General features: G+C 45.5%; 2 protein-coding genes and 1 non-coding gene across 3 annotated transcripts; all 3 read right to left on the reverse strand.

Moving 5' to 3' along the window:
- Positions 1-16,900: 16,900 nt before the first annotated feature.
- LOC125543169 (enoyl-CoA delta isomerase 2, peroxisomal-like) lies at positions 16,901-17,973 on the reverse strand. The gene has a single exon (XM_048706422.1). The coding sequence runs from the start codon at positions 17,900-17,902 to the stop codon at positions 17,186-17,188; it is 717 nt and encodes a 238-aa protein (XP_048562379.1). The 5' UTR covers positions 17,903-17,973; the 3' UTR covers positions 16,901-17,185.
- Positions 17,974-18,741: 768 nt separating this feature from the next.
- LOC125543170 (60S ribosomal protein L11-like) lies at positions 18,742-20,961 on the reverse strand. Its single transcript, XM_048706423.1, has 5 exons — positions 20,899-20,961; positions 20,690-20,797; positions 20,106-20,148; positions 19,820-20,015; positions 18,742-19,156 (listed from the first exon to the last, which is right to left on the reverse strand). The coding sequence occupies exons 1-5, from the start codon at positions 20,899-20,901 to the stop codon at positions 18,964-18,966; spliced, it is 543 nt and encodes a 180-aa protein (XP_048562380.1). The 5' UTR covers positions 20,902-20,961; the 3' UTR covers positions 18,742-18,963.
- Positions 20,962-21,147: 186 nt separating this feature from the next.
- Positions 21,148-21,220, reverse strand: TRNAE-CUC. Its single transcript has one exon. It is a non-coding gene; the product is annotated as a tRNA-Glu (tRNA).
- Between the last annotated feature and the right edge of the window lie 4,419 nt (positions 21,221-25,639).

Here is a 25,639-nt window from a genome sequence, read left to right on the forward strand (position 1 = left end):
AGTGTTGATGGTTTAACAAGACCACTGGTTTCAAGAAGGGCAAGGGCTAGAAGGGAAACCTCATGGATGGCAAACCAGTTGCCGCTCCAGTGAAGGAACCCAAGGTTGAACCCAAACCCGAGACTAGGTGCTTCTATTGTAAGGGGAACGGTCACTGGTAGCGGAATTACCCCAAATGCATGGTAGATTAGAAGGCTGGCAACTTCAACAAAGTATATACATGTTATTAATGTGTACCTCACTAGTACTCCTGGTAGCACCTGGGTATTGGATACCGGTTCAGTTGCTATTATTGGTGACTTGAAGCAAAAGCTACGGACTAAACGGAGACTGGCTAAGGGCGAGGTGACGATGTGTGTTGGAAGTGTTTCCAATGTTGATGAGATCACCATCGCACGCTCCATCTGCCTTCGGGATTAGTATTGAACCTAGATAAATGTTATCAGGTGTCTACGTTGAGCATGAATATGATTAGATCATGTTCATTGCAATACGGTTATTCATTTAAATTAGAGAATAATGGTTATTCTGTTTACATGAATGATACCTTTCATGGTCATGCACCCTATGTGAATGGTTCATTGAATCTCGGTCGTGGTAATAGACATGTTCACGCCAAAAGATGTAGAGTTAATAATGATAGTACCACTTTCTCGTGGCACTGCCGCTTAGGTCATATTGGTGTAAGATGCATGAAGAAACTCCATGTCGATGGATGTTTGGAGTCACTTGATTTTGAATCACTTGACACATGCGAGCCATGCCTCATGGGCAGGATGACTAAGACCCCGTTTTCAGGTACAATGAAACGGGCAAGTGACTTGTTGGAAATCATGCATGCTGATGCGTGTGATCCAATGAGAATTGAAGCGTGCGGTGGATATCGCTATTTTCTCATCTTCACTGACTATTTGGGTAGATATAGGTATATCTACTTAATGAAGCACAAGTCTGAAACGTTTGAAAAGTTCAAGCGATTTCAGAGTGAAGTTAAGAATCATCATAACAATAAGATCATGTTCCTACGATCTGATCAAAAGGGGATTTTCTGAGTTATGAGTTTGGCAATCACTTAAGACATTGTGGAATTGTTTCACAGTTGAAGCCACCTGGAACACCACAAGGTAATGGTGTGTCCGGACGTCGTAATCGAACCCTATGAGATATGGTGCGATCTATGATGTCTCTTACCAATCTACCGTTTTCATTTTGAGGTTATGCGTTAGAGACAGCTGCATTCACTTTAGATAGGACACCATCTAAGTCCGTTGAGACGACGTCATATGAACATTGTTTTGGCAAGAAACCAAAGTTGTCGTTTCTTAATGTTTGGGGATGCGATGCTTAAGGCTTCAGCCGGAGAAGCTCGAACCCAAAGCGGACAAACACATCTTCATAGGATACCCAAAGGTGATAGTTGGGTATACCTTCTATCTCAGATCCGAGGGCAAATTGTTTGTCGCTAAGAACGGGTCCTTTCTCGAGAAGGAGTTTCTCTCGAAAGATTTGAGTGGGAGGAAGATAGAACTTGATGAGGTTGTCGAACCTTTACTTCAACCAGAGAGTGATGCAACACAGAAAGATGTTTTCTGTGGCGCCTACGTTTGTTGAAGAGGAAGTTAATGATAGTGATCATGAAGCTTCGGATCAAGTTGCTATCGAACCTTGTAGGTCGACAAGGATATGTACTACTCCTGAGTGGTACGGTAATCCTGTCTTAGATATCATGTTCTCAGACAACAATGAACCTACAAGCTATGGAGAAGCGATGGTGGGCCCGTATTCCGACAAATGGTTAGAAGCCATGAAATCCGAGATAGGATCCATATATAAGAACAAAGTATGGACTTTGGTGGACTTGCCCGATGATAGGCAAGCCATTGAGATAAATGGATCTTTAAGAAGAAGACGGACGTGGGCGGTAATGTTACCGTCTATGAAGCTCGACTTGTGGGAAAGAGTCTTTTCACAAGTTCAAGGAGTTGACTACGATGAGAATTTCTCACCCGTAGCGATGCTTAAGTCCGTCGGAATCATGTTAGCATTAGCTCTATTTTTCGATTATGAAATCTTACAGATGGATGTCAAAACAAGTTTTCTTACCAGTTTTCGTAAGAGAAGTTGTATGTGATACAATAAAAGGTTTTGTCGATCCTAAGGATGCTAAAAGGTATGTTGGCTCCAGCAATCCTTCTATGGACTAGAGCAAGCATCTCGGAATCGGAATATATGTTTTGATGGAGTGATCAAAGCTTTTAGGTTTATACAATGTTTGCTAGAAACTTGTATTTACAAGAAAGTGAGTGGGAGCACTATAACATTTCTGATAAGTATATGTGGATGACATATTGTTGATCCGAAATAATGTAGAATTTCTGGAAAGCATAAACGGTAGTTTGAAGAGTGTTTTTCAAAGGAAGACCTGGATAAAGCTGCTTACATATTGGGCATCAAGATCTATAGAGATAGATCAAGACGCCTGATGGTACTTTCAAAGAACGCACACCTTGACATGTTTCTGAAGGAGTTCAAAATAGATCAGTCAAAGAAGGGGTTCTTACCTGAGTTGTAAGGTGTGAAGTTGAGTAAGACTCAAAGCTTGACCACGGCAGAAGAAAGAAGAAGGACGAAGGTCGTCCCCTATGATTTTGTCATAGGCTCTATACGGTATGCCATGCTGAGTACCGCACCTGATGTGTGCCTTGCCACATGTCTGGCAAGAGGGTACGAAGGTGATCTAGGAGTGGATCACCAAATAGCAGCCAAAATTATCCTTAGAGGAATAAGGAAATGTTTCTCGGTTATGGAGGTGATAAAGAGTTCGACATAAAGAGTTACGTCGATGCAAGCTTAACACCTATCCGGATAGCTCTGAGTAGAGATACCGGATACGTATAATGGAGCAATAATTTGAAATAGCTCCAAGTGGAACGTGGTAGCAGCATCTACGATATAAAGTTTGGCGAAATACATAGGGATCTGAATATGGCAAGACCCGTTGACTACAACCTCTCTCACAAGCATAACATGATCAAACCCAAAACTCATTGAGTATTAATCACATAGTGATGTGAACTAGATTAGTGACTCTAGTAAACTCTTTGGATGTTGGTCACATGGCGATGTGACCTGTGAGTGTTAATCACATGGCGATGTGAACTAGATTATTGACTCTAGTACAAGTGGGAGACTGTTGGAAATATGCCCTAGAGGCAATAATAAATTAGTTATTATTATTAATTATTATTATATTTCATTGTTCATGATAACCGTTTATTATCCATGCTAGAATTGTATTGATAGGAAACTCAGATACATGTGTGGATACATAGACAACACCATGTCCCTAGTAAGCCTCTAGTTGACTAGCTCGTTGATCAATAAGATGGTTACGGTTTCCTGACCATGGACATTGGATGTCATTGATAACGGGATCACATCATTAGGAGAATGATGTGATGGACAAGACCCAATCCTAAGCCTAGCACAAAGATCGTGTAGTTCGTATGCTAAAGCTTTTCTAATGTCAAGTATCATTTCCTTAGACCATGAGATTGTGCAACTCCCGGATACCGTAGGAGTACTTTGGGTGTGCCAAATGTCACAAGTAACTGGGTGGTTATAAAGGTTCACTACAGGTATCTCCGAAAGTGTCTGTTGGGTTGGCACGAATCGAGACTGGGATTTGTCACTCTGTGTAAACGGAGAGGTATCTCTGGGCCCACTCGGTAGGACATCATCATAATGTGCACAATGTGACCAAGGAGTTGATCACGGGATGATGTGTTACGGAACGAGTAAAGAGACTTGCCGGTAACGAGATTGAACAAGGTATCGGATACCGACGATCAAATCTCGGGCAAGTACAATACCGCTAGACAAAGGGAATTGTATACGGGATTGATTGAATCCTCGACATCGTGGTTCCTCCGATGAGATCATCGTGGAACATGTGGGAGCCAACATGGGTATCCAGATCCCGTTGTTGGTTATTGGCCGGAGAGTTGTCTCGGTCATGTCTGCATGGTTCCCGAACCCGTAGGGTCTACACACTTAAGGTTCGGTGACGCTAAAGTTGTTATGGGAAATAGTATGTGGTTACCGAATGTTGTTCGGAGTCCCGGATGAGATCCCGGACATGATGAGGAGCTCCGGAGTGGTCCGGAGGTGAAGATCGGTATATTGGACGAAGGGTATTGGAGTCCGGAATTGTTCCGGGGGTACCAGGTAATGACCAGCGTGTCCGAAAGGGGTTTCAGAGGCCCCGGCAAGCGTTGGGGGGCCTTATGGGCCAAGGGGAGAGGGCACATCAGCCCACTAAGGGGCTGAGCGCCCCTCCCACCCCATCTCACATAACCAGGAGAGGTGGGGGTGCCACCCCTAGGGCAGCCGCCCCTCCCGGCTTGGGGGGCAAGTTTCCTAGGGGGTGGGGGCGCCCAAACCCATCTAGGGTTTCCCCTGTGGCCGCCGCCCCTCCCCTAGGGAACCCTAGGGCGCCTCCCCCTCCTCCCTTCCCCCTATATATAGTGAGGGAGAGAGAGGGCAGCCGCACCCTTCCCCTGGCGCAGCCCTCTTCCTCCTCCAACACCTCATCCTCCTCTGTAGTGCTTGGCGAAGCCCTGCCGGAGAACCACGAGCTCCATCACCACCACGCCGTCGTGCTGTCGGAGTTTTCCCTCAACTTCTCCTCTCACCTTGCTGGATCAAGAAGGAGGAGACGTCTCCCAACCGTACGTGTGTTGAACGCGGAGGTGCCGTCCGTTCGGTGCTAGGATCATCGGTGATTTGGATCACGATGAGTACGACTCCATCAACCCCGTTCACTTGAACGCTTCCGCTTAGAGACCTGCAAGGGTATGTAGATGCACTCTCCTTCCCCTCGTTGCTAGATTACTCCATAGATTGATCTTGCTGATGCGCAGAAAATTTTGAATTTCTGCTACGATCCCCAACATAGTCATGGTCTAGTAACATGACTTTTAGAACAGGATTACCGTACCACTCTAGTGCGGAACATACTCTGGTTGACCTACGAGGTTCGGTAGTAACTTGATCTGAAGTTTCATGATCATCATCATTAACTTCCTCACTAATTGGTGTAGGCATCACTAAAACTGATTTCTGTGATGAACTACTTTCCAATTCGGGAGAAGGTACAATTACCTCATCAAGTTCTACTTTTCTCCCACACACTTCTTTCGAGAGAAAACTCCTTCTCTAGAAAGGATCCATTCTTAGCAACAAAGATCTTGCCTTTGGATATGTGATAGAAGGTGTAACCAACAGTTTCTTTTGGGTATCCTATGAAGACGCACTTCTCCGATTTGGGTTTGAGCTTATCAGGCTAAAACTTTTTCACATAAGCATCGCAACCCCAAACTTTAAGAAACAACAACTTAGGTTTCTTGCTAAACGACAGATCATACGGTGTCGTCTCGATGGATTTTTAGACGGTGTCCTATTTAACGTGAATGTGGCTGTCTCTAATGCATAACCCCACAATGATAGTGGTAATTCAGTAAGAGACATCATAGATTGCACCACATCTAATAAAGTATGGTTATGACGTTCGGACACACCATTACATTTTGGTGTTCCAGATGGCGTGAGTTGCGAAACTATTCCACATTGTTTCAAATGAAGACCAAACTCGTAACTCAAATATTTGTTTCCGCGATCAGATCGTAGAAATTTTATTTTCTTGTTACGATGATTTTCCACTTCACTCTAAAATTCTTTGAACTTTTCAAATGTTTCAGACTTATGTTTCATCAAGTAGATATACCCATATCTGCTCAAATCATCTGTGAAGGTCAGAAAATAACGATACCCGCCGCGAGCCTCAACACTCATTGGACCGCACACATCAGTATGTATTATTTCCAACAAGTTTGTTGCTCGCTCCATTGTTCCAAAGAACGGAGTCTTAGTCACTTGCCCATGAGGCATGGTTTCCAAGCATCAAGTGATTCCAAAAGTCCATCAGCATGGAGTTTCTTCATGCGCTTTACACCAATATGACCTAAACGGCAGTGCCACAAATAAGTTGCACTATCATTATTAACTTTGCATCTTTTGGCTTCAATATTATGAATATGTGTATCACTACGATCAAGATTCAATAAACCATTTATATTGAGTGTATGACCATAGAAGGTTTTATTCATGTAAATAGAACAACAATAATTCTTTGACTTAAATGAATAATCGTTTTGCAATAAACATGATCCAATCATATTCATGCTCAACGCGAACACCAAGTAACATTTATTTTAGGTTCAACACTAATCCCGAAGGTAAAGGGAGTGTGCGATGGTGATCTTATCAACCTTGGAATCGCTTCCAACTCACATCCTCACCTTGCCCTTAACTAGTCTCTGTTTATTTTGCAACTCCCGTTTCGAGTTACTACTCTTAGCAACTGAACCAGTATCAAATATTGAGGGGTTGCTATAAACACTAGTAAAGTACACATCAATAACATGTATATCAAATATACTTTTGTTCACTTTGCCATCCTTCTTATCCGCCAAGTATCTAGGGCAGTTCCACTTCCAGTGACCATTTCCTTTGCAGTATAAGCACTCGGTTTTAGGCTTGGGTCTAGCTTTGGGCTTCTTCATGGGAGTGGCAACTTGCTTGCCATTCTTCTTGAAGTTATCTTTCTTTCCCTTGCCCTTTTACTTGAAACTAGTGGTCTTGTCAACAATCAACACTTGATGCTTTTCTTGATTTCTACCTTCGCTGATTTCAACATCGCGAAGAGCTTGGGAGTTACTTTCATCATCCCTTGCATATTATAGTTCGTCACGAAGTTCCAGTAACTTGGGGATAGTGACTAGAGAACTTTGTCAATTACTATCTTATTTGTAAGATTAAATCCCACTTGATTCAAGCAATTGTAGTACCCAGACAATCTGAGCACATGCTCACTGGTTGAGCTATTCTCCTCCATCTTGTAGGCAAAGTACTATCAGAGGTCTCCTACCTCACGACACGGGCATGAGTATGAAATACCAATTTCAACTCTTGGAACATCTCATATGCTCCATGTCGTTCAAAACAATTTTGAAGTCCCGATTCTAAGCCGTAAAGCATGGTGTACTAAACTATTAAGTAGTCATCATACCGAGCTTTGTCAAACATTCATAACGTCTGCATCTGCTCCTGCAACAGATCTGTCACCTAGCGATGCATCAAGGACATAATTCTTCTGTGCAGCAATGAGGATAATCCTCAGATCACGGACCTAGTCCGCATCATTGCTACTCTCATCTTTCAACATAGTTTTCTCTAGGAACATATCATAAATAAAACGGGGAAGCTATACGCGAGCAATTGATCTACAACATAGTTATGCAAATACTATCAGGACTAAGTTCATGATAGATTTAAGTTCAATTAATCATATTACTTAAGAACTCCCACTTAGATAGACATCCCTCTAATCATCTATGTGATCACGTGATCCATATCAACTAAACCATATCCGATTATCACGTGAGATGGAGTAGTTTTCAATGGTGAACATCACTATGTTGATCATATCTACTATATGATTCACGCTCGACCTTTCGGTCTCAGTGTTCCGAGGACATATCTGCATATGCTAGGCTCGTCAAGTTTAACCCGAGTATTCCGCGTGTGCAAAACTGGCTTGCACCCGTTGTATGTGAATGTAGAGCTTATCACACCCGATCATCACGTGGTGTCTCGGCACGACGAACTGTCGCAACGGTGCATACTCACGGAGAACACTTATACCTTGAAATTTAGTGAGGGGTCATCTTATAATGCTACCGCCGTACTAAGCAATATAAGATGCATAAAAGATAAACATCATATGCAATCAAAATATGTGACATGATATGGCCATCATCATCTTGTGCCTTTGATCTCCATCTCCAAAGTATTTTCATGATCTCCATCGTCACCGGCATGACACCATGATCTCCATCATCTTGATCTCTATCAACATGTCGTCACATGGTCGTCTCTCCAACTATAGCTTTTGCAACTATTGCTATCGCATAGTGATAAAGTAAAGCAATTGTATGGCGCTTGTATCTTATGCAATAAAGAGACAACCATAAGGCTTCTGCCAGTTGCCGATAACTTCAACAAAACATGATCATCTCATACAATAATTTATATCTCGTCACGTCTTGACCATATCACATCACAACATGCCCTGCAAAAACAAGTTAGACGTCCTCTACTCTGTTGTTGCAAGTTTTACGTGGCTGCTACGGGCTACTAGCAAGAACCGTTCTTACCTACGCATCAAAAACCACAACGCGGTATAGTGATTGCTTTTTGATCTTCAGAAGAACCTTGTTCATTGAATCCGATTCAACTAAAGTTGGAAAAACTAACACCCACCAGCCACATGTGTGCGAAGCACGACGGTAGAACCAGTGTCGCGTAAGCGTACGCGTAATGTCGGTCTGAGCCGCTTCATCCAACAATATCGCCGAATCAAGAAACAACTAGTGACGGCAAGAAATATGTATATACCCATGCCCACAACTCCTTTGTGTTCTACTCGTGCATATAACATCTACGCAGAAACCTGGCTCGTATGCCACTGTTGGCTAACGCAGTAATTTCAAAAAAAATCTTACGCACACGCAAGATCATGGTGATGCATAGCAACAAGAGGGGAAGAGTGTTATCCACGTACCCTCGTAGACCGTAAGCGGAAGCGTTATGATAACGCAGTTGATGTAGTCGTACGTCTTCACGATCGACCGATCCTAGTACCGAAAATACGACACCTCCGCAATCTGCACACGTTCGGCTCGGTGACGTCCCACGAACTCACGATCCAGCGGAGTGTCGAGGGAGAGCTTCGTCAGCACAATGGCGTGATGATGGTGATGATGATGCTACCGGAATAGGGCTTCGCCTAAGTGATGTCTACTACACAATCTTCTTCTTGTAGACGTTGTTGGTCCTCCAAGTGCAGAGGTTTGTAGGACAGTAGAAAATTTCCCTCAAGTGGATGACCTAAGGTTTATCAATCCGTAGGAGGCGTAGGATGAAGATGGTCTCTCTCAAGCAACCCTGCAACCGAATAACAAAGAGTCTCTTGTGTCCCCAACACACCCAATACAATGGTAAATTGTATAGGTGCACTAGTTCGGCGAAGAGATGGTGATACAAGTGCAATATGGATGGTAGATAAAGGTATTTGTAATCTGAAATTATAAAAACAGCAAGGTAACAAATGATAAAAGTGAGCGTAAACGGTATTGCAATGCGTTGAAACAAGGCCTAGGGTTCATACTTTCGCTAGTGTAAGTTCCCTCAACAATACTAACATAATTGGATCACATAACTATCCCTCAACATGCAATAAAGAGTCACTCCAAAGTCACTAATAGCGGAGAACAAACGAAGAGATTATGGTAGGGTACGAAACCAACTCAAAGTTATTCTTTCCAATCAATCCGTTGGACTATTCCTATAAGTGTCACAAACAGCCCTAGAGTTCGTACTACAATAACACCTTAAGACACAAATCAACCAAAACCCTAATGTCACCTAGATACTCCATTGTCACCTCAAGTATCCGTGGGCATGATTATACGATATGCATCACACAATCTCAATTCATCTATTCAACCAACACATAGAACCTTAAAGAGTGCCCCAAAGTTTTTACCGAAGAATCATGACGAAAACGTGTGCCAACCCCTATGCATAAGTTCATGGGCAGAACCCGCAAGTTGGTCACCAAAACATACATCAAGTGAATCACGTAGTATCCCATTGTCACCACAGATACGCACGGCAAGACATACATCAAGTGTCCTCAAATCTTTAAAGACTCAATCCGATAAGATTACTTCAAAGGGGAAACTCAATTCATTACAAGAGAGTAGAGGGGGGGAGAAACATAAGATCCAACTATAATAGCAAAGCTCGCGATACATCAAGATCGTGCCAAATCAAGAACATGAGAGAGAGAGAGAGAGATCAAACACATAGCTACTGGTACATACCCTCAGGCCCGAGGGAGAACTACTCCCTCCTCGTCATGGAGAGAACCGGGATGATGGAGATGGCCACCGGAGAGGGACTGCCCCCTCCGGCAGGGTGCCGGAACAGGTCTAGATTGGTTTTTGGTGGCTACGGAGGCTTCTGGCGGCGGAACTCCCGATCTAATCTCTGTTCTGGAAGTTTTAGGGTACGTGGACTTATATAGGTGGAAGAAGCACGTCAGGGGAGCCATGAGGGCCCCACGAGGCAGGGGGCATATTTCCTTCAACATGTCCATGGCCAGGGGCGGACCCAAGACAAAAGTTACCTGGTGTCCCATATACAATATAACAGGCATACCATATTAAATAAACGTACATATTTTTTTGAGAATATAAAAGTATATATTAATGCGTATGATTCTGCAACACTTGCTTTTTCAAAACCGAAACATTTTCATCATGTATTGATCGCTCTTGCTTTTCTATAAATACTTCCTTCTATGACTGATAGTTATTGTTTGATATTTATGCTTGATAACTTATATTTGGGCAGAGAAGATTAAACCATGAAAGAATATGTATCTAATACTTGGATTTTAAAGTAAGCTCACTTTGGTGTGTCTAGTCTTCGGAGAATCTTCCACCACAAATGCCGATCACCTTCAAGGATTGCGATCTAACCTCCATTTTGTGAATAAATTTTAAATATTTCACGCAATTTTTTTATAAATATTTTAATGATCTAATCGTTACCACAGTTAAGAGCCCTTGCCCTAATCCTCGAGGGTTTGAGGAGCAAGAATTGCAATCTAGAAGAAACATGGCACATTGGGGTCTGTACTTCTTATGATTTACATTCTATTTCTTCCGCTGCTTCGGCCACTCGACATGATCTGGGGACGGTGGCGTCAAAATGAGTATGGTGAGTGCCGAGCCAGTGATGGATTGATTTTATTTAGAGCGACGCAGAGAGGCGTATGGCATTTTTTGTTTGTCCTATTTTTTTGAGAAATTGTTTGTTTTAGATGAGAGCCGTTTTTTAGAGTTAGATGAGAGCCTTTTTTGAGAAATAATTATAAATTTTTTTGAGAAATGAGAAATAATTAGATGAGAACCTGGTCGATCGATTTAGTTTTTTTTAGGGGTGGTCGATCGATTTAGCTACCGTCGTGGCTGCCTCGCTCGCTGCTAAGACTGGGCCTCGCACTGGCTAGATCGCGGCGCAGGTAATTGTTGAATGGGCCGGCTTGTTGTACCAGTGTCCAGGTAATGAAATTACGGGGTGTCCCAACCTTATATGGGCAATATATGTATAGGTAAAATATTTTTCTACCCGGTGTCCTGTGACACCCTCTGGTCCAACGTGGGTACATCCTTGTCTATGGTTAGGAAACTTAACCATCTTTAATTAACGAGCTAGTCAAGTAGAGGCATACTAGGGACACTTCGTTTGTCTATATATTCACACATGTATTAAATTTCTAGTTAATACAATTCTAACATGAATAATAAACAATTATCATGATATAAGGAAATATAAATAACAACTTTATTATTGCCTTTAGGGCATATTTCTTTCACGTACCGCCTGCTCCTGTCTCCCGTGACCGACTGTGCTGCCGTGGAGGCCTCACAGCCCCCTACTACTCCCACCGCTGGCCAGGCCCTGCGGCAACGGCAGCCTCACACCGCAGCCGAACCAGTGAACCCTCGTACTCCTCTCCGCGTGGGCATCCACTGCCGCGTCTTTCCCAGCTCCGCGTCGTCCCCTTCCTAGGCCTCGCTATCGTCCACCGCCTTGGTGCTCTCGGCGCGGCATGGTCAATGTGGTCAACGAATGACTTTCATCGAAAGAGTACTGTACGTGGAGAGGCTGATAGCTGGGTCCACGGCCGCAACAAGGAAGTGCCTCCTTATTACGCGGAAAATAATTATTCCCCCACCTGACAGCAGGGACCCACCGGAGAGGCCACCGTATTTCACAAAAAAAATGTTTTCCCCTGACTGCTGGGACCCACCAGCTACATCTTCGCACGCAAGGAAGTGCGTCCATATTACGGAGAAAAATTGATTCGCCCACTGACTGCTAGGACCCATCACCTACATCTTCGCACGCAAGGAAGTGCCTGACAGTCGGGACCCACCTGATCGAAGCGTACGTAACGTTGTCATTCTGGTCGCGAACGTGTACGTACATACGATCGTTCTGTCTGCAGGCTACAGCGATGAACCGTGGCCGTGTAAGGAAGGGAATGTGTCGTAGTAGAGGCGTGCACGTGTCGTAGTAGAGACGCGCACGTAGCATGTACACGTATGTAAAGCGGCCAGGGTGCAAGAAAGTAAATACGGCCATGTACGTACATACGGGCGGGGTCTCGAACGCCTACTCACGCATATGTACGGTCAGGGCTCCTGTACATGGCTGGGTCGGAATGGAGAAACTGCATCATCGTCGTGTTCATGAGGAGGCAACTGAATGCGTTGTGTTCATCGGGAGGCAACGGAACGCGTGCTGTTCATCGGGAGCCAACCGGCTTGGACGGAATAGCCGATGGAAACGAGGTCTGGCGTACTGCAGAACGGAGGAAACGGCCTTGTGTTCGACCGGCCATGGTCGAAACGGGATCCTGTTCATCGGGAGTGGTCTGGCGTACCGCAAAACGGAGGAAACGGACCTCCTACGGTGGGAACGGGGTCCTGTTGATTGGGAGGGGTGTGGCGTACCGCAAAACGGAGGAAAGGGGCTTGTGTTGGAGCTCTACGGTCGAAACGGGGGTCCTATTCATCGGGAGGGGTGTGGCGTACCGCAAAACGGGACTCCACGGGATATTGTTCATCTCCACCGTCGACCTCCTCCAGCCTCCACGGGCTACTGTTCATCCACCGTCGACCTCCTCCAGCCTCCACCTGCGACTGTTCATCCGCGCGCTCCTCCACCGGCTACTGTTCAACCAGCCCTCTCCACGGGGTCCTGTTCAACCACCCCTCCACGGGCTACTGTTCATCCAGCCCTCCACCGGATACTGTTCAACCATCCCTCCACGGGGTCCTGTTCATCCACCCCTCCACGGGGTCATGTTCATCCACCGGCTCGATCGATTGAGGTACTATTCATTCAGCGACAACAGCCTCTACTACCACGGGTTCCTGTTCATCCAACCCCTCACCGGGAACTGTTCATCCAAACCCCCCAACAACGCTCACTGTTCATACAGAGGCAGCATCGATCGGCTTCAGTTAGCATCAGTAGCGAAGGAATCACTCGGGTTCAGTTAACAGCAAGGCATCGATCGCTCGGGTTCAGTAACTTAGCTAGTGCAATCGCTTGGGTTCAGTTAGAGCCCAATGCCTCGCTCGGGTTCAGTTAGAGCCCAACGCCTCGCACCCACGCGCGTACGTGTACGAGAGAAGCGCGCATCGCTCGGCCCCCGACCACCCACCGTAACCGGGAACTCCCCGATATTTTCCTCGCCCTCACTTCTACCACAGTTTTTCTCATCATGGACGGCCCAAAAAATGTCATGCAGCTACGTCTCCGGTCCGCCCAAGACGAAAAGCCCATTTTTCTGTCATGATTTTTTGTCATAGAAGTAGGACCCCACCACATCTATGATGATATCGGGTTTTGTCACAATTATCATCATAGAAATGTCATAAGTATGACAGGGGAAAAATTCGTTCGGCCCAAAATGTCACCAATGTGTCTTTTTTTTGTAGTGCCTGCTTCTCTTTGTGATCGCCATGGTTGGGTTGCACCATCTTCTCAATGCAGCTACGAGGAAGGGTGTGTTGACGCCGTTGGTGGCAAGACGGTTGCAACACCGGTATGCTGACAACATCGTGACGTTTATCGGACCAGACCTTCAATGCTTGCGTGCCTGCATTGGGATGGGCGTAATTGTTGCGACGAAGCTTACCATCAAATGCTACCCTTCTCATGCATGTATCTTGGGTTGCCCTTGAGATTGAGAATGCCCACAGTGGCTAAGCCACAGTGGATGGAGTGTTTACACGCGAGCATCCATGTTAGTCATGGTAGGGTGAGTAGTGCTTGTTAAGAGTACGCTCCCCGCTATGCCAATGCACACTATGTTCACAATGGACCTCCAATCAAAATGCTTGTCGAGGAAACCAAAATCTTTCATGGTTGCATGGAGAGAATGGAAGGATGTGAAGGGCGGCCATTGTCTTGTGGCATGGGATAAAGTGTGTTTGCCGAAGAGGATCGGTGGGTTGGGACTACTGAATCTGCGAATGATGAACTTGACATTAAGAGCTAGAAGGTCGTACCTAAAGTGAGTGGTGGACGAGAAACCATCAAAAAATTCAACATCCAGATCCCAGATGAGGCCACGGCCATCTTCTGTATAGCCACAAAAACAACGACTGGGAATGGGATGAAAGCTCTCTTTTGGGAGGACTGTTGGCTGCGAGATGGCCAGATCAGAGAATTTGCTTTGCATCTCTTTGTGATCAAGAGAGCCATTCAAGTGCACTCGGTGAGGGATGGTCTGGTCAACAATGGATGGTGAACCGATGTATACCCAAAATGGCTAGACATGTGTTACCAGAGTTCTTGGAACTTGGCTCGGGGGGTTCCAGCTCCGAGATTATGTGGAGGACAATCTGGAGTGGATATGGGGGAATGACGGGCAATTCTCGGCTAGTTCTGCTTATGAAGCCTTCTTCTTTGCGAGAACGCTATACCCGGCTACAACAACGGTCTAGAATTCCCGTGCCCCTATGTCATGCAAGATGCTCGTCTGGCTAGCTTCTTGAGATCACTGCTAGATGGCGGATAGGTTGAGCCAGCATGGTTTGTCACATTGTGTGGCGTGCCTGTTATGTGATTAGGAATTGGAAGGTCTACACCACATTCTTTTTGGCCGCATGCTGGCTAGAGAGCTAGAGAGGTATGGACAGTGATGCCTAACCACCGGGGCAAAGGCTGATTGGACATCGATATTGGATACAGATCTGGTGGACTGGTGGGCCGATAAAGAGATGCAAGGGTTGTTTCCTGCGGATGCACACTCCTGAGTGTTACTGATTATTTGGTGCTTGTGGCGGCACCATAATTACATTTTCTTCAATGGGGATACACCCTAGGCGTCGACGGTTCTTAAGAGAGTGAGGAAGGGCTGAGGTGGAACGCGACAAAGCTCATCCGTAGAGACGGACTGTTAGATGGGTGGAGAGTTAGCGAGTAATCCGTGCAAGGGTGTTGTGTGGCCTTAGGACATTGTAGCTGTCTCAAAGCATTGTACTTAGCCATCTTGGCTTTCCTTAATCTATGTTTCTCATGTGTCCAACTTTGGATGTATCCTTAAAAAATATATATAGAAAGCATAAAAACCAAAACATTTCTAGCATACATGTCTTTGGTGTTCTACTCATGCATGAAGTTGAAATGACTTCGATCTTCTTCTGGGCAAAAAAAAGGACAACAACAACGAATTCGCAGCTGCAAAAACCTTGAATAGTACTTTCATATAGATCCGTTTTTGTGGTTATTTACAGCGAAGATCACCAAAGTTATTTCTTTATGAAACGTTACACATGAGTATAACAAATACCATATTCGTTACCAAAAAATTTCAAAAATAATTGCCATTTTTTACATTAAAAAGAACCAATTAGGGTGTGCCTAGACCCAGGTTCATGTGTGTATTTTCGGCTTAATCCTTTTTCATCGCCACTTTGGCCTTCCTGACCTTGCAGCCTCTAGCTACGGTGCTGCCTTGCTATCATATCACCCCCTTTCAAGACCAAATATTCACCCTGGTGTTTCAATATATTTGAAGAAAATAATGAGCTTGAAAGCCGGTGGCGACATTATCACAACGATGTTGTCTTGCACGACGGCTGGAACGTGAGCCGGCAGTGGGCATGAGTAGTGGCCGCGGACACAGAAGCCATCGAGGGTTATTTTGTTTTTAACCCAAGGGGCGCCCAAAGGCGCCATTCAATGAACTTCCATACACATTTTACATCATGGATACAGAATCCATAGCTTACAAAGTTGCTCAAAGCTAGCAACACTGAGCATTGCATACCCCTATGAGATGAGCTAATACAGTGCAAGGTAGGAGGTACCGTAGAAAGCTTTTTCAGCGAGTCTTTTGCATAGTTATGAGCAACACCATTCAAATCCCTTTTGACGTGATATATCTTTAACATAAAATCCTTGGAACAATTAAAGTATTCTGCTATCAATGAATGGATTTCCAAATGTCCTAGGTTTGAACTTTTTGCATATATGTCGCCAGAAAAGCCGCGGCTCTTGCAAGTACCTGATTGTCTGTCAAAATGGTGGCCTGATGTAGTTGAAGTACTTCTGCTATTTCAGAAGCAAAGAGGAAGCGCCTTGGCTTCAGCCTGAAGAGGAGAGCCAACAACACCGCTGCTGGCCATGTTGGTTTTAAGTTGGTTTCAAGTTGTACGTTGTTCATTGCAAATGTATAATGTAGAGTATATGTCTATTCCTGTAGCAGGCTGGAGAGAGGGATTTTCGATGCCACATATGTAAATATTGAAAACCTTAAAGATTCAGATCACTTATAATTGTGCTTCCACGAGGTGCAGACAAACTTAGGCTCATATTGTGATCTTGTGCATCCTTGTTTCTGCCATTGGCTGGCTGACCGATAAAACCTGTAGCTTTTGACTCTACCTGAAGCTCTTGCATTATAGCTTGAGTGGCTTGATGCACCTGAGGTGGGTGCCCTATTTTCATATAACTCATTTGTTCATTTCTAGCCTTCCATACACGCCATATAAAGGTCACAAGATCGCATATGGAAGCATAGGGGTGTCCTGAACTTAAGATTGCTTGAATGATACCAGGAATTGATCTGTAATGTCGCACATGGTAATCAGGCCAAGAAACCAAATCGAACGTTCTAAACCAATGATAGTCACAAGCAAGAACTCGCTTATTGTGAAGTGAGTGCCCATGTTCATCCTTCACAAGCTAAAATCCATCAGCAAGAAGCTTCGGTCGGTCTCAACTCTCAAGAAATGAAACCAGAAGCGAGATCAATACATCACACAAGGAAAACCACCAGCACACCGCCCGATCACAGTTCACCAGCGCGATTTCTTCTGGCCAGACAGCAGTTCCAGCCGATTATTTCTGTTCCTAGTAGGTGTCTACGACATGCTACAGATTCAGAGCGATCCTTCCGAAGCAGAGGAGCCTACAGCCGCGGCCGGGCCGCCGCCGCGCCGGCGCCGTGGTCCTTGACCTTGGCCCACACGGCGGGCCACATGGCCTTCCTGATCTCGGCCACGACCTCCCCGTCCCACCCCCTGGCCGCGAGCCCCTCGGCCGCCGCGACGGCCGCGGCCACCACGTCGTCGACGCCGCCGTCCGCGGCCGCGTCCACCAGGCCCCGCCGCACCGCCTCCGCGGCCGTCATCTTGTCCCCCCGGAGGAGCATGTCCCGCCTGGCCGCGGCGTCGGGGACCTTCTGCAGGAGCAGCTCCGCGAAGTAGTCGACGATCTTGATGCCGGCGTCGACCTCGCTCATGTACAGGAACCCGCGGGAGGCGCGCATGACGGCGGAGTCGTGCGCGAGGGCCAGCGCGCAGCCGGCAGCGGCGGCGTGGCCCGTGACGGCGGCCACGGTGGGCATGGGGAGCGCGAGCAGGTCGGCGACGAGGCCCCGGAAGGCCTCGCTCATGGCGGTGTGGAGGTGGGGCGGGACCGTGCGCGCCCAGGCCTGGTCGAAGCCGTTGGAGAAGTACTTGCCCTCGGCGGCCAGGACGAGGGCGCCGGCGCCGGGGGAGGCGGCCACGGCGGCGCGGATGGCCGAGATGAGGGCTGGGCCGAGGCGGTGCTCGCCGGCGCCGGTGAGGGTGATGAGGTGGACGCGGCCGCGCCTCTCCACGGTGCACATGCTTGCCGTGTCCATTTGGGGGGATTCGCAGCAGGTGACAGAATGTCTTTGGCAAGGGCGGCTAGACTTGCTGTGGTTTACCCTAATCATCTAGTACTAATTACACGAGCTTCCCAGCAATTTCGTTCTCTCTTACCATTGGCTAGTTGGCTCAACTTTCGCCATTAAAAATGGCAAAACTGACAGCGAAACTAATGATATTGGTTTCGACCCTTGAACGACATTGCGCAAGTTGAAACCGGACATGATTCCTCATGTCGTCGTTATAAATAATAATTCTAAGAAAAATACTACTCCCTCTGATAGGAAATAAGTTTCAACTAGAAGCACGACACTTATTTCCGATCAAAGAGAGTAATAATGGTTAAACTCAGAATAATCGGAATATTTTTTTTAGCATACATGGTCAACCATTCTACTCCGGGGCATTCTGGGCGAGAATGACAAAAAATCAAGGTTATACTTATAAACACTGTTTGAAGTTATATTGTATTTTCACTACGGCATATCCTAGTGTCATTTCTTCATGAAATTGCATCACAGGTGAAATGGTCGACAAGTAAATTTAAGAAACTTTTGTGTGTGAAATGTGTTTTTTACTGTATACCTTCAACAAAACACTGTCATCTGACGCTCTAAAGAAGCGGCTCAACTAAAAATGCCATCTGTGCCAGGCGAACGTTCATTCCATCATTTACACATTCCTTCCAGCTGCTGAAATGGACCGATGTGATGAAGCAGTCACAGTAAGGGCCTGTAATCACCCACTCCCAGAATATGTGGAGCGGGGAAACCACAACTCCTTCGATCACAAGTTCAGGTGGACGAACCAAAAATTAGAGAAGACTTGAGAGTGGCCATACAAAAGGCAGTCTATCATAAGACAAACATATACTCTATTGTTCAGAGAGGATAAAACAGAAGAGAGCCTCTTAGACGAAAGTGCGCATCAAACAGAAATCATCCAGCTTGAGTACAGGCAAAACTGACAAAGCATTTTGGTTTCTAGGTAACATACATATCCAGCAACCAGGTGAACTTAATTAACTCAAGGTCTAAAGAGAGCTACGTCCTTCTTAGCTCGCATGGGACTTGTTGAGGATGACACCCTCATACTTGACCTGGAACCACTTCATGGCGTCCTCCTTGGTGACCCTCTGGTGGATACCGACGCGGGCCTTGCACCTGCGGCGGCGGGAGACGCGGTACCCAGCACGCTCGAGCACCACGAAGAAGTCCATACCATAGATGCCGGTAGATGGATCATACCTGAAAAGGAAACATGGTTAGTTACTGGTCAGAAGTGCCAATCGTCATTGAACAACCATTGAGAACTGTGTGCTATCAGCAAATAGACAGAACGATGTACTGCAAATACTTGGTAAATGAAGGTAGTAGTGCCCAAAATCCAAAGGTTAAGGACATAGGCAGTGGCCACAGCCAAACTAAAGTCAATCAGTTATTTGCACTATTAAACTGAAAGGGAAAACTTATCCAAAATGATTCCAATAGATCGTCAAATATTAACAGTGCCAACAGGAACCAAGGCCTTTCGTTGGTCATCTCTGACATACAAATATGTGTGATGCTAGTTAAATGCTTGAGAACCAAGTCAGGATTTGGCATATGAATCAATTGAGTAAATAGATCCAATCTAACAATTTTGATTAAGCCCATTTCTAACAAATATTCTAGGCATTACTAAATAATGAGTGCATTAAACAACTTATTAGGGATTTTAACAATAAGAGTAGCTGCCTAATGATACTGTAGCCCCTACTATAACTTCAGCCAAACATCTTTCAGCTCTATGATTTTGGTTTCAGCTATTTAAGAATGAAACAGAATCATCTACTTGATTAATAATAAGTATTAACCAGTCCAAACAAGCACCACATTGACAAAAAAAGAGATGCAACAAGGTCAACTTACTTCATGCCGAGATCGATGTGCTCCTGGATACCGAAGCCAAAGCAGCCGGTGTCGCTGAAGTTCCTCCTGAGCAGCTCGTACTCCTTCACCTTCAGGCCACTCTCCAGCAGCTGCATCGCCTTCTCACCCCTGATAGTCACGTAGCACGCAATCTTCTCATTACGCCTGATACCGAACGACCTGACAGTGTACCTCGCTGCAATACACAATACCTTTCCTATTAGGACCAACTACATTGACCTCAATTGACAGATCCAAGGGAACAAGTCGGATTTAAGAAGCTCACCCTTGGAGAACACAGGTGACTGTCCGCTCAGCTGCTCCAGCACCTATCAAATTAACAACAACAATGCAGTTAACATCCATCGATGATTTGCAGTTAACCAGTATTATTTAGAGACCAGGAATGCAGAGAAATCACTTGAACTACTCGGTGCCACTGAGACAACACTGATTAAGGTCAATCTACAACAAGCAAAATGGAGCAGAAACGACTGACCACGGGGAAACAACAGTTATTACTCCCTCCGTCCGGAAAAACTTGTCCCAAGCTTATCTCTCAAATGGATGTATCTAGCACTAACTTGGTGCTAGATTCATCCATTTGAGGGACAAGCTTTTTTGGACGGAGGGAGTACATGGTACCAGCATCAGCATCAGAAGCCGATGCATGTCCTACTAGCAATCTACAAAGGACACCCCAGATTGAATAAGCCAGTGCCGATTTCTGCCAGATACAATTCCACAAACTAGGACTAGATTGCTATGAGCGAACAGAACAACCAAAACAATATACTGACATCTGAATCACACGCGCGCGAGCGCATCAACGAGGCGAGCGGGAGGGTAAATAGACGGGCATATATATACCTTGGAGGCGCGGGTGAGGCGATCTCCGCTCTCGCCGACGGAGATGTTGAGGACGAGCTTCTGCACCTTGATGTCCCGCATGGGGTTCAGCTGCTTCTTCTCCGTCGACTGCAAGCACCAAAACACAGACAACAACGTATCGTCAGAACACCAGGAACCCGAGCAACCCGAAGGAGTTGGAACAATCGACGGGGCGGAGGGGAACTCACCATGGCGGCGGATCTGGGGAGCGGCGGCGGGGGGGGAGGGGGGGGGGGGGGGGGGGGGGGGGGGGTTTAAAGCGTGGTGCGGGGCGGCGGCGGCAGCGGCTTTGTAGGGAGGGAGAGGAGGAAACCCTAGCGCGGAGGGTGCTTATATGCGTAGAATTACGTCCGTGCCCCCGTGTGCAGGGGTAGAATGGAGGGTGGTTTAGTAATTTTGGTTAATCTGGCTTTGGAGCGCAAAAAAAAAGAAAAAAATTCCGTCGCCGGGACTTGAACCCGGGTCTCTCGGGTGAGAGCCGAGTATCCTAACCACCTAGACTACGACGGAAGCTGGTAGATTTGACGAGATTTTGTAATAAAGCTAGTCGTGTTTGAAGTGGTGAACAAAGCATCTCACATATCGAAAAGATTAAACCTACAAGTTTTCAATTTATCTCCTAATTTGTGTATTCAATTTACTACTCCCTCCGGTCCTTTTTAGTCCGCACATTAGCTTTGACTGAAGTCAAAATTTGCTAAGTTTGGCCAAATTTACATTAGAAAATATTAACATCTATAACATCTAATAAATATAATATAAAAATATATTCCGAGATGGATCTAATAATAAATGTGTTGTTATGTGAATGTTAATAATTTTGTGTATAAACTTGGTCAAAGTTGGATGAGATTGGCTTTAGACAAACCTAATATGCAGAGTAAAAAGGACCGGAGGGAGTACCTAGTTCTTAATTTGCACGTAACAGTTTTGAGAAGACCGAATCTACTATGTATCCAAATGGACTAGTTGCAATTGTGATTGGTTGAATTTGATCACCTAGTTGAGAAATAGTTTGCGTTGTCCATTATTCTTGCACCTTATCTTCTTATATGAAGATGACATGTACAGTAACAATTACAGCTTTTCGAACCGTATCAAATGTTACTTTTTTCTTAAATATTTATATATTTATGTAGTTCGTTCCGCACAAATGAGCACGGCAGCCCACACCTTCATGTTCTTTGGTGTCGAAGACCTTTGACGAACGCGTGCTGGCCATAGTAGCTGCTTACCTTTCTTCAGGCGTACGACTTTCCTCTATATATCTCACAAACAATCTAGTTGAGAAATTTGCCCTTGGGCGTATCAAATGTTTCTACTGTTCTGATTATCTTTAATAAATCGAACTTTTTATCTACAAGGTGAACGGGCGCAGTATGCACGTGTTCATGGTCTAGTTATGACATACAAGTCCAAACTTCATCGTCTGGTAGTGAGTACTTGTTTGGAGAAGCATGTATTACGTGCTTCAAAAATCTACTCATGCAGGCTTTTATCAGTAACTATCGTTCAAACGAGGACCCTCGCCTTTTGGTATAGTAGGTTATCCTTGTTCACCGTAGGTATTATGTACCTAGAATAATTTATTTATTTATTGACAAAGAGAATATATAAATATCGAGAAGATATCAATTACACTCAATCTCTACAACAACGAAATGTCCTAAAGACATTAGGGATGCATGCAACTGTAGGACGAACCACAATAGTGATCAATTTCTTGTAACTGCAGGACGAACCACCATGAAGACAACACACAAAGTCCAAATTATTCCACAAGCGACCCCTCCAAAAAGAAAACAATGCACAAACGCCGTCGTCGCCCGATTATAGATTTTAGGTTTTCACCATGGAGAAAATTCGTGCTCTAAAAAACAATACCTTCAACAAGTCCACTGTCAGGCACAACCAATTAAGGCCAGAACTTGGGTTTTCACCCTGAAAGCTAAGATTTTGTACTCCTCCTGTGTTGTCGCCCCCACTTGCCGATGTCGCTGCTACACCAAGCAAACTCCTCATCGTCTGGAAGACTAGATCCGCCAGTATTAGGCCTCAGACCTTAGCCACCATGACCTTCTCCGCCACTATCTTCACCATGGAAATTGAAATACCGACATGTCACATAATGTCAATAGACAACGAAGCTTCACGTCATGCCTTCCAGAAGCAACATGGGCTGAATTATGGGCGCACACGATCGAATTCCATTCGATCCAGCAATCTACAGGCGTCAAGCACCCAAAGGAGATCTCTTGCGGAGCCTTCCGGAACTCGTCAACGGCCAGATCAATGAGGGTCGGCATCAAGTAGAACACCGTCTTGGCGCTAGAAGAAACCTAGGACTGCCTCCATTATTGAAGCAAAACCAATAGGCCCCGTGTCACTGGTTAGAATAACGGAGGAGAAGGCAACCACGACGCTGCCTGTGCGGACGCGCCACTCGCCCCTGCCTCGCCACTCTTACTCGCGCCAGGCCACGGCTAGAATTGTTGGGATTGAACTAGGTATTGAGATACCGACGATCGAATCTCGGGCAAGTAACATACCGATGACAAAGGGAACAATGTATGTTGTTATGCGGTCTGACCGATAAAGATCTTTGTAGAATATGTGGGAGCCAATATGAGCATCCAGGTTCCGCTATTGGTTATTGACCGGAGACGTGTCTCGGTCATGTCTACATTGTTCTCGAACCCGTAGGGTCCGCACGCTTAAGGTTTCAATGACAGTTATATTATGAGTTTATGATTTTTGATGTACCGAAGGAGTTCGGAGTCCTGGATGAGATCGGGGACATGACGAGGAGTCTCGAAATGGTCGAGACGTAAAGATCGATATATTGGACGACTATATTCGGACATCGGAAAGGTTCCGAGTGATTCGGGTATTTTTCAGAGTACCGGAGAGTTACGGGAATACGTATTGGGCCTTATTGGGCCATACGGGAAAGAAGGAAAAGGGTCTCAAGGGTGGCCGCACCCCTCCCCTTGGTCTAGTCCGAATTGGACTAGGGAAGGGGCCCCCCTTCCTTCATTCTCCTTTTCCCTTCCTCTTTTCCTATTCCATATGGGAGGTGGAATCCTACTAGGACTAGGGAGTCCTAGTAGGACTCCACACTTGGCGCGCCCCCTCCTAGGGCCGGCCTCCTCCTCCCTTGCTCCTTTATATACGGGTGCAGGGGGCACCCCAAAGACACAACAATTGATCATTGATCTCTTAGCCGTGTGCGGTGCCCCCTTCCACCATAATCCTCGATAATATTGTAGCGGTGCTTAGGCGAAGCCCTGCGATGGTAGAACATCAAGATCGTCACCACGCCGTCGTGCTGACGGAACTCTTCCCCGACATTCTGCTGGATCGGAGTCCGAGGATCGTCATCGAGCTAAACATGTGCTAGAACTCGGAGGTGCCGTAGTTTCGGTGCTTGATCGGTCGGGCCGTGAAGACGTACGACTACATCAACCGCGTTGTGCTAATGCTTCCGCTTCCGGTCTACGAGGGTACGTAGACAACACTCTCCCCTCTCGTTGCTATGCATCACCATGATCTTGCGTGTGCGTAGGAATTTTTTTTAAATTACTACGTTCCCCAACAGTGGTATTAGAGCCTAGGTTTTATGTGTCGATGTTGTGCACGAGTAGAACACAAGTGAGTTGTGGGCGATATAAGTCATACTGCTTACCAGCATGTCATACTTTGGTTCAGCGGTATTGTTGGATGAAGTGGCCCGGACTGACATTACGCGTACGCTTACGCGAGACTGGTTTTACCGCCGTGCTATGCACACAGGTGACTAGCGGGTGTCAGTTTCTCCAACTTTAGTTGAACCGAGTGTGGCTACGCCCGGTCCTTGAGAAGGTTAAAACAGCACCAACTTGACAAACTATCGTTGTGGTTTTGATGCGTAGGTAAGAACGGTTCTTGCTCAGCCTGTGGCAGCCACGTAAAACTTGCAACAACTAAGTAGAGGACGTCTAACTTGTTTTTGCAGGGCATGTTGTGATGTGATATGGTCAAGACGTGATGAGATATAAGTTGTTGTATAAGATGATCATATTTTGTTGAAGTTATCGACAACTGGCAGAAGCCTTATGGTTATCTCTTTATTGCATAAGATGCAAGCACCAAATAATTGCTTTACTTTATCACTATGCGATAGCAATAGTTGCAAGAGCAATAGTTGGCGAGACGACCATGTGACGACACATTGATATAGATCAAGATGATGAAGATCATGGTGTCATGCCGGTGATGATGGAAATCATGACGATATTTTGGAGATGGAGATCAAAGGCACAAGATGATGATGGCCATATCATGTCACATATATTTTGATTGCATGTGATGTTTATCTTTTATGCATCTTATCTTGCTTTAATTGACGGTAGCATTATAAGATGATCTCTCACTAAATTTCAAGATAAAAGTGTTCTCCCTGAGTATGCACCGTTGCCAAAGTTCGTCGTGCCCAGACACCACGTGATGATCGGGTGTGATAAGCTCTACGTCCATATACAACGGGTGCAAGCCAATTTTGCACACGCAGAATATCAGGTTAAACTTGACGAGCCTAGCATATGCAGATATGGCCTCGGAACACTGAGACTGAAAGGTCGAGCGTGAATCATATAGTAGATATGATCAACATAGTGATGTTCACCATTGAAAACTACTCCATTTCAGGTGATGATCGGTTATGGTTTAGTTGATTTGGATCACGTGATCACTTAGAAGATTAGAGGGATGTCTTTCTAAGTGGGAGTTCTTAAGTAATATGATTAATTGAACTTAAATTTATCATGAACTTAGTCCTGGTAGTATTAGCATATCTATGTTGTAGATCAATAGGTCGCGTTTGGCTCCCCTGTTTTATTTTTGATATGTTCCTAGAGAAAACTAAGTTGAAAGATGTTAGTAGCAATGATG

Source organism: Triticum urartu, chromosome 3, assembly GCF_003073215.2.
Source record: "Triticum urartu cultivar G1812 chromosome 3, Tu2.1, whole genome shotgun sequence".
Classification (NCBI taxonomy): Eukaryota; Viridiplantae; Streptophyta; class Magnoliopsida; order Poales; family Poaceae; genus Triticum; species Triticum urartu.

Bases quoted from the DNA above. Each gene is read 5' to 3' on its own strand.
- LOC125543169 (XM_048706422.1), bottom strand. From the start codon at position 17,902: ATGGACACGGCAAGCATGTGCACCGTGGAGAGGCGCGGCCGCGTCCAC.
- LOC125543170 (XM_048706423.1), bottom strand. The intron at 20,016-20,105 runs GTGAGCTTCTTA...TGTGTATTGCAG, and splicing joins GTCACCTGTGTTCTCCAAGG to CGAGGTACACTGTCAGGTCG. The intron at 19,157-19,819 runs GTAAGTTGACCT...TTTCCTTTTCAG, and splicing joins CACATCGATCTCGGCATGAA to GTATGATCCATCTACCGGCA.